Raw genomic sequence first — 15,787 nt, forward strand, 5'->3', positions numbered from 1 at the left:
CAACATCTCTTAAAAATACCCTTGGCTATTTGGATTGTGATTAGATAAAATATAAATATTGAACTGAGTCTTAGAATGAACACTTGATGGTAACCATCTTAACAGGAATTTTAGATTGATCATTGTGGCTGAATTCTGCCCTGTGATAATGTACTCCTGGCCAGAGAAGTTTTGCACTTCAATCTTTCCCAAGATTTCAAGGGTAAAAATCTTTGACCCTCTGAGGTCTTCATTGGGGTCAGGAATTCACCGTGTTTTTCCTTCTGCTCTAAAAGAAACCACAATTTGAAGTGTTGTCACAGCAAAGGCCTGATCCTGGAAACCTTACTTAGGAGGAGTTCTATTGACTTATTAGAGCTTATGTCAAGGTTTAATAAAAGTTTTCTGAATCAAAGTTTTCTAAGATATATCTTACACATTTACAGTTTGTCACTGTAGAATTCAACTCAAAATTACATATTTATGGCTTTTTCTATATTGAAATTAATATGTGAATTTTTCTATATAATGGTTCATCAGTACAGCAGGCTATCCATTTGTCTAATATACAGAGCTGGCAAAGAAGCACTTCCAAGTTTGATAGCTGGCAGAAATAAAGGCACAATTTCCCCCCACTTCTTTCAGCACAGAGTCCAGCAAACTTGTTATCCAGTTCTCTCTGCTATGGGTTTCTGAAAATGTTATACAATTAATTTCTAGTTAGCAAAACATTTGTGGTTGAATTTACAGAGTTACCAATTGCTACCTAGAACAGAGATTATTCTGCTAACATCACATTTCTCAGGGAGACCAAAATCAGAGCGGAGACTCACCATTCTTGTTTTATTTCAAAATGAGTTCTACAATGTTGCTAATGGGGGAAACGAGTATTTAATAAATAGGATTTTGTTTTTAGTATATGAAGCACATTGGATAAAAGTTTTATGGGCAGAAAATTTGAGAGATTTGAAGTGAATACTGCAGTAATGCCAAAACAAATACATGGGGATACTGTTCCCTTCACAGAACACACAACACAGTCATGACGTTCTAAACACAAACAGAACAACACTTATGTCAATGGGATCTTTATGTAGCAACTACAGTATCCAGCCTGTACTAGTGAATTACTACCCATTTATTACACACACAATATATGAAGTTCTCTAGAAGAGTATAATTTATTTTTAGACCATCAGCCTATTAACATTCAACTTAACTTTAAGGAGTTTACAGCCTTTAGAAAGGACAACCATCTGCTAAATAAACAACATGGATATTACATACCTGTTTATCTTATGCTGTTGAGGTATGTAGATCACCACTGGGTTAGTGTTTTAAGTCAAGACACTTAATATTTGGACTGGCCCATTTCATGTGTTTGACTCATTTTGCTTCTTATCTTCTCTCTTTAGCTGGTTGGCATAGTGCTGGTTCTCTACAGAGAGACTAATGAAACCTGAACACCAGCATTTCTTTCTTATATAATATTTTAAAATGCCTCTCCTTTCCTCTAAACATTTTACACCTAAAATTAAACTATAAAAGGACAAGAGTTCTGTCCCTCAATGTACATTAAGCAGAAACACCTTTTTCCCTCATAGATTTAATCCAGATTCAAATGTATGCAGCATTCCAGATATGAAATTAATAAGTGTAAGGATGTGGTGGCATTTCAAAATGCTACATTCACTAACTTATCAGATGAACTTTACACAGAGCACAAGACATTAGCTGGAAAGCCACTTTTTCTGATTAGAAAATACTATGTGTACAAATTGTTGAATAAAGTCACATTTCAATACAAAATGTTTGTTTATACAAAATAATTCAGGAATTGCATAGAAATTACATCAGTTATCTTAATAAAATATTACTATGACCATTTACATTCTGTTTTTGCTAGTCCCCAATAACATGACACTAAGCACAATGGGCTACCAAAGAAAAACTGTACCTTAAATGAAATTACATATGTTAAAGAAAATAATGGCATGCACAATACAAAATTCTTATAAAATTAAACATTTATATTAATCCAAACAATTTAAAATTCTGGCTCCAGTTATATTGGAATTTACATACAAAAATACAGATGTTTTCAAAATTTGAAAAAGCTCTATTGGATAAAACCAAAATTCACTTATTCAAACTTAAAAGATAACTTAAGACCAGAAAAAAACAGTAACAAATGTAAACATTTATCAAATATCATGGTGGAAAGTTTCTTTATGGAATATTTCCTGTATTTTGTTTAAAGTGCTGGTATATATGGTTATGACTTTATACTTTGCATAACCTGTATCATATGTTAAAAGAAATAGTAATATTAATGTGTGAGCGATTCCAATTTTAAAATTAAGAATTTAGCAGTAATTTGGACAGTTTAAATTATATTACAATTATTTTTTGTAAACAACTTTTTATAGCTGAATCTGTTGTACTGTTTTGACATTTCTTCTCTTCATCTTAAGTGAACTTTCAATTCTGAATGTATAAAAATACTTTTATTTCAATACACTGTAATTAGATTAAGTTCTTCTGAGAAGAAGATAGAAATACCTTAGTTTAAAACTATTGGGTAAAAGCAAGGCCTTCCAAAATTTAAAAAAAAAAACAAAAAACTAACTTGCTTATTAACTGCCTCCACAAAGTCGACTTATTTCTCAGTTATCGATTCACAGAAAAGAATAATGTATACATAACATTAATATGTACAGATGAGATAGTGGAGTCCCCTAATAACTAGGTAGCTCAGCTTGTTCATGGTTGAACACATACTGGTATTAAAAACAATATCACATGGATATCCGTCTTTATAAAGAGAACAGAAAAGACTGGATTTTAACACATAAAAAGTTAAGGCCTGATCCTGCAAACTTTACTCAGCTGGAACTTCCATTCAGATCAACAGGAGTATTAACCAAGTAAAGAGAGCATTATTGGACTCATTTGTCTGTTAAGTTGGATTTAATATACAAATTGCTTAAAATATTTTTTATTCCATCCTCTTGTTATAAAGGTACTTAAAATACAACATTTTATTACATATTAATAAAATGAGCATTTACATTATTTCAATGTTTGATATTTTCTCTTGAATTTTAACAAGAAATTGCTTAAATATGACAGGATCAAAATGCACATTTGAGGAAGCATCTTGCAACTAACTAAATATCACAATTCTCATTATGTAAGACAAATGAGACATCCACACTGAGGAGGATTTAGTCTAAGCTATGCAGATTCGAAGATCCAGGAAATAGTTTAAAGTGCCATTTACTTTCATAATATTTCAAAGAGCTTTAATTACTTCCATTCCCTATCTGAAAAGGCTCCCATTTTCACACTATTAATAAACTCAGTTAGGACCTGATCAACATTTGCTCCAACCTGAAACTTGGCATAATGCAGTGGTTTTTTTCAGAGCATGGGAACAAGAGGAATAAAAAAACCCCTAAAAAACCCTGCCTTTATTTTTTGTAAGATAGAGAGTACAAAACAGAATGTTTTCAAAAATTGATAGATTTATATAACCAGAGCTCTGAATTTTAATTCTGAAATTTTGCAGCCAATTTCTCAGCATGAGTAAGTACTTTGAGGAAAAATAGTTTGGTTGTAAAAATTATGCAAGCAAATTAACACACACTCTCCATCCCACATCTATCAGCTTTTTAACGCATCCTTAATGTGGATGCACAGGCAATAAATGACTATGCGCTGCTATTAGTCTCATCATCTCTGATGTTTTTAAGAGGTATGTACACTAAACTATTATGGGTATTGGAATATTTATAGTTTACTGTGCAATCTGTATTTCAATACAATCCAGATATATGTATATTGAGACTGATATATATGGAGACAACTTTTGAGCATGTACACTTGTTTCAATATGCACTTCAGTGCAAGATTTTTCACAATCTTACAATTAGATTTGTTTATGAAGCAAGGATCTTCAGCAATAAGACTGGCAACCTACCCTTATTCTATTCTAGTATTCCAGAAACATTTATGCTAGCATATTAAAAGTACATGCCACATGCAGTACACTATCCACAAGTAACCAGTCAGCTAAGGCAGAAAGATTATCCTTACCCACAGCTAAACATTCTAAGTAAACAGTATTTGCTGAATGCATCCAATATATCCCAATATTCTGCTGATTTTAAATGCTTAGTTAAATGATGGCACGGTCACTGCAGCGAAAGGCTGTCAGAAATTATTAGTTTCAATTTCTCTGCTTCAATCCATTATCAAGTCTTAGTCACAAAAATGTGCTTATATTATTAGATCACTGTCTTGAGCATTTTTATAAGTTGTTTAACTAGAGTCCATTTATTAACATTCAAAAGTTTTTACATTTTTATTCTCTACTTTATTATATTAAACATTTTTTGGACTAAAACTTGAAAAGTGCAAATATATTCAACTAAATCGCCTTCAAAACATAAGGCTCTCCCCTGATGACAGAATTCCAGTTTCTCAGGAGTAAAAGCCATTGCCAGCAATGGACATGAAAGGAAGTACCCATCAGAGGATCACTCGAAAGTGCATTTCAGTATAACCATGCTGCACGAATGGACAAGCCATAATCTCACAATATTCACCACTGGAATAGATTAGAATCCTAAATTCAGTTCAGAGGACCTGCACAGACAGACATATGTTAACATACTAAGTCTGTCATAAAGTCTTGAGGATGTTGCAATGAATCATCAAACCGAAAACGTTTAGACACTGTACTGCTGTCTTCTGGAATGTTCTCTTTATCTGCTCGGTCACTGCAGGTACCATTACAAATTGGTTTAGTATTCCTTTCTTCTGAACACTTTGTTGTGTGTTCCTGCATTGGAGAAGGACAGGAAGATTCTTCAGGACTACGCAATAACATGAATTCTCCTTGTTTCAGCCAAGAATGAGAGAGACAGGCCTCTGCTGTTGGTCTTTCCCTTTAAAAAAGAAAGAAAAAAAAGAAAATCAAAAGTAAGCTCTTTTATTTAAATAAGTGAAAGTACTAACCTCTTATATGGAATGCACAGCTTATTTCACAAACAAAAAAAAAAATCAAGAGTTTGGACATGTGAAAGATGGACAGCCTTGGAGAGTGAAGTCTTAGCCCCACAACAGGTATTAGGAAGGGCAACAATTTTACAGCATCCTCAGATTGTTGCCTTCTTACTGCCAACACAACTACAGAGGACTACCTGGATTCTAGTTTGGCTCAGGTTTCAGAGTTGTTAACCAAAATGCAAATGGAGGGTCAAATTTTGCCCTCCACATCTTAAGATCATTTACTTATAGGTAAAAGTTGGCCAGCAGAACTATTATTTACAATGCATACGCAAAAAATATATTCAAGACCGAGTATGTGATCTGGCAGTTAGTTTATTTGCAAGTTGAGCAAATTTGATTTGGAAGTCATGATGGCATTTTTTGAAGTAAAATTGCTTTTAAGCAAATACCATCTTACTACATAGAAAAGTCAGTTACAATCGGGCATTACCACCAGATAATCTGATATACAGTCAGAATATCTGATAACTTTACAATTCAACATTTAAACAGAATTTCCATTATTGGGATCTCACTGGTCAACTCAGATTTTCCATTTGAATCCAGCACATTCTAAATATTTATACCACATAGAATGTATCCATATGAAAACCAACAATTTTATGTTAAATGGTCACTGGTCTTATCACATTTATACTACAGTAGCACCCAAAGTCCTCAATCAGGATCAAGACCTTGCTTTGCCAGATGCTTACAAACAAATAGAAAGATGCACCGAAGAATCTGCTACCTACTCTGGGTTTTTGACAAGAAGTTTTTCAATGAAGTCTCTGGCCAGGTATGAAACTGATGCAAAAGTTTCTTCTGAATACTCCACATTGATTTGAGAGATATTGAGGAAAGTTTCTTGATTATCTGCCCCCACAAATGGAGATTCTTGAGTTAGCAACATATATGAGATTACACCAATATTCCTGAAATGAAACAAGATGTAATTTATCTTTCATCCTAAATTATAAGTAAAATAGACAGCAAAATGAATTATCTCCCTTTATCGTTGGTGCTATGGTCAGTGTTCCTTGTTATTTCTCATTCCACTGGCAACAAAAGCAAGCCACAGTTCTAAGCAATTTGATTACATATACATGCAATACCTGATATGTGTTTCTTAATGCATCATTCAGAGCATTAAGTGATTTTGCTGGTATGCCACTGCTCTTCCTAGCAGTCAAGAGTGAAAGTTGCTCGGCTACTTAAATCTGCTCCAGCCATTTCTTTCCTGCAGCCGCCATCACTCAATTACCTTCTACTTTGGAGGGTAGGATAGAGTGTGTTTTCCAAAATCAACATTAACGCTTTGTTTTGAATTCACCAATACAGGCACACAAGAGGAATGTGGTTAGCAACCCACGTGATGTCCAGACACATCATCATCCCACAGTTATGTCACCTTTACCTCAATTGTACAAGAAAGCATTAGAGGGAATCAAAAGTATTTAATCTGCTGAATACAAAAGTTATTTAGCATAGAACTACACTACAGCTGGGTAATCATGGCTTTCAGTTCACTAGAAACTCCAATTAAAAAAAAGTTTAGGTTCAGGTCAAAAACAAAAAACAAATTTTTCAGCAAGTCAAAAACTCAAAGTGTTTGGTTTGATCTGGCTCAGTTTCTCCTTTTGAATTTGGGTATTTTAACAAAAAGGAAGGGAAGACTCACATATTAGCCAAAAGTGGTGGTGGTTTCCATATAACTTTTCGCTCAGTGGCTGGGGATATGGGAGACTGATGTGAAGAAGGGATTTGAACTTTTTGTCCAATACTGCAGAACAGTACCCTGGCTACTGCGCTATAGAATATTCTGGTGTAGGTCTATCTCAATCTCTCCTGTAGAAGCTGTTCCACTTTTTATAAATTAAAGTCATTGGAGCAGGTCTCCTACATCCTAGGTGAGTGTTCTAACCTCTAGAGTCATTCTCAAACTTGCTCATGTGCAGTGACTATGAATTGCCACTACGGCAAGGCCTGGAGGTCAAGATTGTCCTTACCACGAAGTTGAGTCTTAGTGCTGTGGAAATAGAATGCCTAAAGAAGCTTCTCCCTGACTGGGTGATATTACCACTACTTTCTACCCCAGATTACTGAGGAATTGCTCCATAGTTATGACATTTCCTTTGCCAGAAACTGGATATTTATTTCCTGATTCAAAAGGACTGTGTAGCTGAATTAAGAGATTGCTATAGATCCAATACCCTACTAATTTTTAAAAGATGCACCTATTTTAAATATATCTTGCAGGAAAGAGAAAACTCTTTTGCTCTTTATTCTTAAAATAAGAGAAATTTCCTTTTTTTTACCTCCCCACTCTAAACACGATTTTTACAGCAAATTGCATCCCCCGTAGTTCACATTTTACATAGTTTTGGAGGATAAAGTAAATGCATTTGACCAATAGCCAGCTACTGTTCTGGCATGGTATGCTGTCCAAGGCAATCCGTTCCTACTGTTCTAGCACACCTTTTCAGACCGTTTTGGAGCACTAGACACTCCTGGTACTGTTGTTGCTCCCCTGGGATCCCCATGAGCTCCAGCTCCAAGGCAGAGGGTCTCACTTGGTCCCAAGGCAAGGAGGGAAGCTGCCCTCTTCTTAACAGGACTTATGGAATGTTTTTCCCTCCTTCCTGTGAGGGGGTCTTCTCCTTATCCTCATCTTTTGAGAGGAATCATTGGATCTGCTGGAGTGTTCTGTCAGGGCACTGCTCAGCAGCTCCAGTCAAAGAGATAGGGGAGCAGAAAGATTCCAAGGCTTCATGGTGAGCTCCACCAGGTGCTTGCAAAGTCTGAACTCCCAGGACTGCTTGGTGCAGGGACAGAAGGAGTGGCAGAGGTCACACCTTAACGAGGTGTCTGACTCCCCTAGGCAGCAAAGGCAGCTCTCGTGTGGGTCACTTACTGGGACGTCCCAAGGGCAGGAAAGGTAAGACTTGAAGCCTGGACCTTGGGCATAAATGCCTCAAACATTGGGGGATTAGTGAAGGTGGGAGGAAGAACCTCTGATCCTCATGATCTAAATGATGACTGTACGCTAAATATGAAACTTAACTAACAATACATAATTTCTTTTTTTTTTTTTTTTACAAGAAAGTTGAACTGGCAAAGCTACAGGAGGTTCCATCCCAGACAGCCAACGGTAGAAAAAGAACTGCAGAGGCAGTTAGTCTGTGCTGCCAATGAGGCCATCGGTTCACAGCAAGAGGTGTAAGGTTCAGGCTGGACCAACACACACTGCCACTGAAGAACTGTCAGTCCAAGGTTCATGGAGCGTGTGCGCACCCATAGTGACCAGCTCTCAAAGGTATAAAAATTTAAAAATCCAGACAGCAGAAGCATAACATTTTTAAATTCATGGTAGAAGTGGAAACCCACACTGCAACATAAAGATGCACGTAAGATTCCCACGTTGTGACTCATACAAATAGAAAAAATAAACTTGTTTTTCCAGTTTCATGGAGAGCTGTGGAGAATGTGGAAGGAGGATACTTAGTCACACAGACATATGCTACTATACTACAACAGTATCGTATTGTTGAGATAAAGTTTGGGCATGAAAAAGTAAAGTTGAACTCCACACCATGTAGTTTATAAGAAAATTAAACAGGTGAGGTTTCTTGGTGTGAGGAAAGACTTCTATACTAGGGCACATTTGGAGTTGCCCAGAAAAAAAACTTACACAATGAAAAATGAGGAAAGAGGTTGTTATTGCTGCCTTTAATGTGCTCCAGGCTCAGGAGAAAATTATATGTAAAATAACTCCAGAAAAATAACAGGCGGTAAAGCTATGTGGAACGAGATCAAAATAATAAGAACTTCTTAATATTCATGAAGATGTGCAAATGCAGTTAGCTTTCTAGATTACGAACTTTGAAAGAGAAAGAAGGGAAAGAGGGTGGAAGTAACACTCACAAACATGAGATTTTTGGAACACATTCATGGGCAACGTTCTTTTTTTTAAAAAAACATTTCACATGTATAGGAATAAGGCTTATTTGGAGATATGAACGTCTATTTGGTTAACTGTATTCACATTAATCCACATTTTTAGTATATAGCATAAGATACTAGATTGTTAGATACTAGATTCAGTGTTTGATGGTCAATGAAAAGACTAATGTAGGCCTGACAGGCCAATTAGTAGTGGGCTGCACCTGCCAGGTGAGTAGATCTTAACTGATGATGAAGACCACCTGGAGAAATGCTGGGAGAGGACTATGATCAGAAGATGTTTGCAGCAGAAAGGAGCTGTAGGTAGAAAGTGAGGAACTCTGCAGTAACTCTCTGGGACTAGAGGTTGTGATGAGAGTCCAGGAGATGGTTAGCCCTAGGATTCTCTCCTAAGTAGAGTAGAGAAGTCTAGGAAGATACCCAGGTAAAGACCCACCAACCACTTGAGTGGACCAGGCTCTGGGGGGGAAGCCTTGACAAAGGCAGTATCTGGACTTCCAAGGAGAGCACCCTTAGAGATGTTCAGCTGTTGAACAAAGCAAGGAAAAGAGCAGAAGAGAGAGAGGAAAGATCAAGCCTAAAGGCACGAATAGGTTTGAGTTTATAGTTTTAAACTGGGATTTATTGGGGGATTCCAGGGGAGTGCCTTGCAAGAAGGGTGAGATTAAAGAGGCTATGGAGAGACCTGCTGACAGGCTCAGGTAGGTAACAGGGGATGAGAGAAGTATAGCTGTATCTATATTCAAAAACTATAGGGTCCCTGTGCTGAAACCCAGAGGAGAGGGAAGGCCTGGGTTCCACTATCAAACACCAGATAAAGTGGTACAAAGAACTTGAAAAAGAGATAAGGACAACCAGAAGGGTATGATGACCATGAGGTAATGTTGGGGCTGAAAACTTTTGTGACATGAGATTTTTATTTGTTGGACTCTCTGTACCCCAGAAAGGGCGGAGCCTGACCTGACCAGAGGGTTGATTCACAAGACAGGCAACACAAGACCAGAACAATCACTCAGAGGGGGCACTAGACAAGACTGAGCTGCTATGCCACACCCAGCCACAAGAAGTGCACTCTTCTGCACAGCGCTACAAGGTTTATATTGTTTCTGCAGAGTAACTTTTAAATGCAACATATATACAGTGCTTTAAAATGTAAATAGTGGAAAATTAACATTTTGGCTAAAGTGTTCCTGCCATATCAGATAATGATGGAAAAGTAAAGGATTTTTTTAGGAAAAAAAGTGTGCAAGAGTAGCTGATATCTGAATTATTTAATGTCCAATTTATTTAAACTTAGTTACTATTATCTTTAGAAGAAATAAACTTACCACATATCTGTAGCCGTGGTAATAGGATCATAGTTTAAGATTTCTGGAGCTGGGAAAACAAAGCGATATCCTTCAATGCATGATTAAAAATATGTAATATGCTATGTCCTATTCAAACAACATTGGTCATACTATGGATTTTTGGCAAGTTTATGCTAAAATACAAGACTATAGGACTAAACATGTAGTTTGTAAAGTGAAGTCTCTATTACTATTATATTTAACTACAAGACTGAAGATGAAGGAAATACACTGATGTCTCTGAAGAACACTAAAATCACTTATGGATTGGCAGTTGCTTACACACAGCAGGTTTAGAGTTGTAACACTAGACTGGAAGCTTCTTTTACAGCCACCTGACCCATTTACATTTAGACAGTTCAATTCTTTGTTGAACCAAAGAGATGAAGCTATTTTAAACACAAACATTTCAGTGCACTCATACTATGATGCTACTTGCTGAATCAGTTTGTGACCTGTCCTGTATCCACATTAGTGCTGTTCTAAACCAGTTCAGCTGCAATGCCTTCTAGGTGCCTATCCCAAAGTTCCTGGTACAGCTCCCAGAGCCAAGTACTCTATTGATACCAAAAAGGTCACTACAACATAGCGTGGGACACCAGTAAGGAGACCTGACTGACGCATATTGGCTTGTCCACAGCAACAATAGCACTGAATTGGTTTTTAGAACTGCTGGAAGTCTACTCTACTTCAGCCCATTCTTAGAATACTTGTAAATTGGTTGAAACACTTGTGTTGACACCAAGCATTCTAAAGAGTTAAACTGATCCTTCGAGTGATCATTTTCTTTACATAAATAAGATCTTAGGCTGAACATAAAGGACTGGCCTATACTAGGAAGTTTCACAGATATTCTAACCAGTTTTAAAACTGGTTTAGCTAAAGTGATTTTTAAAGTCAGCGGAATCTATTCTATGCTGTGGCTCCAAGCAGCCTTAACTGTTCACTACAGCTCCACTGAACCAATTTTAAAGACAGAATTTGAAGGAAGTTTCCTCAGAGATGTAGGTCTTTAAAAAAATCTGGATGTTTCCCCCCCACTTCCTCTCCAGAGGATAATTTAATCTTACTGATCAGCTTCACTAGAATGCACACCTAACATAAAAAGTTGCCTATCTTTCTCCACCACAAGAATTTAATAGCAGATGCTTCCACTCATCTCATATGAAGATTTTAAAAAGATATAATAAACTAGTAGTGCACTGTAGAATCAAATTAGAGCTAAACCCCAACTGACTGTGTCTATAAGTTACATTAACCTTGTTTTATTATTTGCTCACTTTAATGAAAATTTTGCATATTAGCATGTATTTGCATTGGGCCACCTAGTCATTAGAGAGAATTAGCAAGGTTCTAACTATGCAATTTCTCAAAATTAAACACCATTTTAAAAAGAAAACAGTACGACTTTATATACCACTTCTGTTTTCAGTGCACAAATATTTTTAACTTTTAATAAGAAAACGATTAAGTCTCACCTGGTCTACACACTACTAAAAAAACCAACCCCACTCAAAATACAACATGTGGCCACCATTAGCGACACAAGACACTAGGTACAAGAGTCTCAGGACATTGAGCTTATATAGCACTGTACACGTCTAGCTTTCAAATTCAGTGAACTATTGTTTTAATTTGCATACAAGAATTTTAGAAGGAAACAAGCCCTTCCTTACCTAGATATTCTGTAGTTCCTATGATTTGCCGCAGTTCACTAGCATTCTCGATCTTCCGAGACATACCAAAATCTACAATTTTTATATCACCAAGAGGATTGAAACTGCTCAGCAAGATGTTCTGAGGCTAAATGGAGAAAGATTAATATTTAGTCTTTAAGGCATAAATATGTAAGTATGATTTAAATGGTAAACAGTGTATACCAAAGTGACATTTAGGTTGTATTTAAGCATTCTGCTAATGTTACCTTGTTAAAACAGAATCCACAAAAAGCATTTCTGATGCCCATCTGTAACATTCTCTGACCAAAGCCAGACCCTGATATCTACAGCTCTTACACTGTTGCTAAAAACACAAAGGTGGAAGACTAATATTTTACTCAGATAGTACAATCCACTCCAAAGTCACACTGTCTTATGAGGAACAGGAGAATAATCATTTTCAAGAAAACACAAACTGTGGCATGCTCAGAATCCTTCTGCAATTATAGCTGCATTTTTCCATGTTCTGTAAGATAATATTTATTGTAAAAGTTTCTTTCAGTTGCCAAGATACAGCCATTAGAGTGTGAACACATTCTGCAGCCCTGTTAAACCCAGCCTTGCAAAAGACTGATTCAAATAGTAGTAGCAAACGGTATTAATTCTCCCCTTGCAGGTTCTTTTCATCTCAGTGACACGAACTTCAGAGGCCTGACTGGGTCCATTTAAATACTAAGGTTAAGTACAATTAATTTAATATAAAAAGGGATATATAATGAAAAAACTCTACATTACTGAAAAGTTCAGTTTTCACATTGATAAAATTGAGAGTTTGGAAATGCAAGTGCTAGTTCCTACATCAGTGTTGACTTGGTCAAGATATACAGCCTGTTTTTGGTTTTTAATCACAATGTATTAACTGGAATATTTAACAAGCAACTACTACATACACTAATATTAACTTGGCTATATTGAATGTAAGAACCTTGACTTTGCATAAGATACTGTCATTATGTGCATTTCTAAGGTGCCTATCTATTGTACGTGCGCTAAGATGCAAGTAATTAATCACACCCTAATACACATCTTAAAATTGCAACAGTTATGCCAGTGTGTTTCCATCACGTCTTCCAAACCGTTTTGATGTAGCCATATCCCACACCTCCTTTTTATACAGACTTAATTTTGGTGCTGACATATTGAACCAACCAGCAGAACGAAAAAAGGTAAGTTATTGGAATAACATGTAATTTTACCTTTAAATCAAGATGCACAATATTGTTTTCATGCAGACAGCAGAGTCCTTCAAGTATTTGTCGAATAAGTCTGATAATATCATTTTCTTCAATTCTCTCATCTAAGTCAGGGACACACAAATTAAAGATTTCACCTCCGGCAGCACTGAAACAAGAAGATAAATATACATAAGCCACATTAGATGTACTAAGCTTAATCATTTTGACATAAATGCCAAATTTAAGAAGAGTATTAGAGTAGTAAAACTGCCCAAATGTCTTTACAATTCAAATTATTGCACATTTAAAGAGAGGCTGTTGAGAAAGTTAAAAATCCTAAAACTTTATGGTATTTTTAATGTATTCATCAGCCTGTTGATCTACAAAAAAAATGTTATAAAATGCAAACAGGCAAAGACAAAAAGGAATTTCATAGTAGGAAATGTGTGTTGAGATTTCCAAGTGGAAGGTGTGGCTTCCTTGCACTGATCTGAAAATTTCAACCCAGTTTCTAAAACTTTTACACCAAGTCACAGGATGATCATCTTTAGCTCTCTTCCAGCCCTCCACAAAAGGATTTACTTAACTGAAAGTCAAAACCAAGAATCTCCTGAACAAGGCAAAAGCCTCAATTAAACCAGTTACTAATGCTAATCCTAGTTGGAAATTAACAATATTCTTGCTGGTTGAACTCCTTCAGGGGCAAAAACATTGCAGTCAATCACTCAAAATACATACAAGAAGAGCCTCTAATGAAATAGAAGGAAATTAATGTGGTGGTAGAAGAAAGTGAAAAAACCACCACCCGTGTTGGGCTCTTGGTCCCGCTGAGAAAGAACTAGAGATAAAATTCTAACAGCAAAAAAAAAAAAAAAAAAAAAAAGTGAGTTACTGGGAAAGAAGTCTAGTAATGTTGTGGTATTTGTGTGAAATCTTATTCCTTAGTCAACGTTGCTCAAGGTCAATGAATCAGCACCCTCACTAAGAAACCCAGCAAATAAAGGTCTAGAAAAAAGTGAGTCAATGAAAACTGACAGCATAAGGCACCCCCAGAGCAGAGGATTTTTTTAAATAAAAAAATCAAGTGATTTTTCCAAAGCTATAGTGGGGATATCAGCAAGCAACATTCCAAGAAAACTTATCTAAAAGGAAGAGTCATAATCCTTGCCATGCCTTAAACCATTCGTCTAAAGCCAATGACTTCTAGCAAGAGCCCTTATGTCATGGGGTGCTCAAATATTCTCACTGTGGATCACTGTAGAAGATCCTATCCAAGACCACCTATCCAGACATCTAAAATCTGCAACTGTACAATGCCTGTGTGCTACCACCACCATGTAAAAAATGCTTATGCATGCTCCATGTATTTTTCTGGATTGCACACTATTTAAAAACCTGAGATTTTGTCAGATTTAGGTTTTGGCAAACCAGATCCATGCTTTCCCTGAAGCAACTATATCACTTAGTTCTATGAAAATAAAACCAACCACTGGGATAGCATAAAGAAAACAAGATGAAAATAAAGTTCAGTAAATGTGATGCATGTAGTTTCTTGGTTACAGCATGCACTTTGTATCTGTGCCATTGTTTCCTTCTCCATGCATGTACAGCTTGAAATTAGCACTAAATCTCTCCTCAGTGCTTCAGTCTCCTCTGTTCTACTCTCTCTAGTTTGAGATGAATGATGAATTTAAAAAAAAAAAAAAGATGGATTTGAAGATAAGCTTCTATAGTTTTGAAGATAAGCTGCCAGGTGCACTCTAAGTAAAATTAAGTAGCTCAAAAGAGAAAACTGAGGAAGATACAGGCACTTTTTATCTGCTGTTTGCTTGTATTATTAAATATGAACTTAACAGATGTATATGAAAGATACACATTGTGATATTTTAGATAATATTGATTTCTGGTAGCCTACTTCCTAGATTCAGAAGATCTTGTGGCACCTAGAGCAAAAAACTGGAGATTTGCATCTCATAGGCTGCCAAAAACCATGCTGCTAAGTGAAGAATTTGGCTCCACTTCCAAAACGAAAGGTCCAGGCACTCTGGAAAGAAGGATAGTGTATTAAACACTAAAACTGATGATTCCAAGCCAAGATCTGGGGACAAGATGAGCTTCATCTTTCTGTTGACTCAAAAATACAAGGGAAGGCATATCAATACATGACTCCAGTATAATATGAATGCTTCTGTCAAGAAGTCTGGATCCTGCTGCACTTGGGCAGCAGAAAAGAGATGTGGTGTTGTCCCTGAAGGATAGAAGATCCACTTTGGATGTCTCATTTTCTCAGTATGATGTTCACAAATGAAGTTACAAACCACTTGTGCACCATTTGCAAAAGATGCCTTCTCTTTGGGTACAGAGTGGAGGAACCTGTCAACAGATCTCCAGCACAGATGACAAGACTAATGACCCTGATACAGAGTTGTTGAAGAAACATTCAAATCCCTGTTACAGCACTCTTTAAGGTTGCCTAAGAATCAGCATCCCCTTCTCTCTCTCTCTTTTGAGTGAAGTGGGGAGAAGGTAGAAACTACAGCTCAGTATA

General features: G+C 36.5%; 1 protein-coding gene across 3 annotated transcripts in view; it reads right to left on the minus strand.

The window, feature by feature from the left end:
* Positions 1–1,141: 1,141 nt before the first annotated feature.
* Positions 1,142–15,787, minus strand: part of STK17B (serine/threonine kinase 17b) — a 30,289-nt gene continuing 15,643 nt past the window's right edge. For all 3 annotated transcript variants that reach the window (XM_077830114.1, XM_077830113.1, XM_077830116.1), the window contains 5 exons: positions 13,261–13,405; positions 12,023–12,149; positions 10,326–10,374; positions 5,790–5,969; positions 1,142–4,931 (listed from right to left, as the gene is read on the minus strand). In XM_077830114.1, the coding sequence (XP_077686240.1) occupies positions 4,649–4,931; positions 5,790–5,969; positions 10,326–10,374; positions 12,023–12,149; positions 13,261–13,405 (784 nt within the window). In that variant the 3' untranslated portion in view covers positions 1,142–4,648. The remainder of the gene's footprint in view (positions 4,932–5,789; positions 5,970–10,325; positions 10,375–12,022; positions 12,150–13,260; positions 13,406–15,787) is intronic.

Source organism: Eretmochelys imbricata, chromosome 11, assembly GCF_965152235.1.
Source record: "Eretmochelys imbricata isolate rEreImb1 chromosome 11, rEreImb1.hap1, whole genome shotgun sequence".
Lineage (NCBI taxonomy): Eukaryota > Metazoa > Chordata > Testudines > Cheloniidae > Eretmochelys > Eretmochelys imbricata.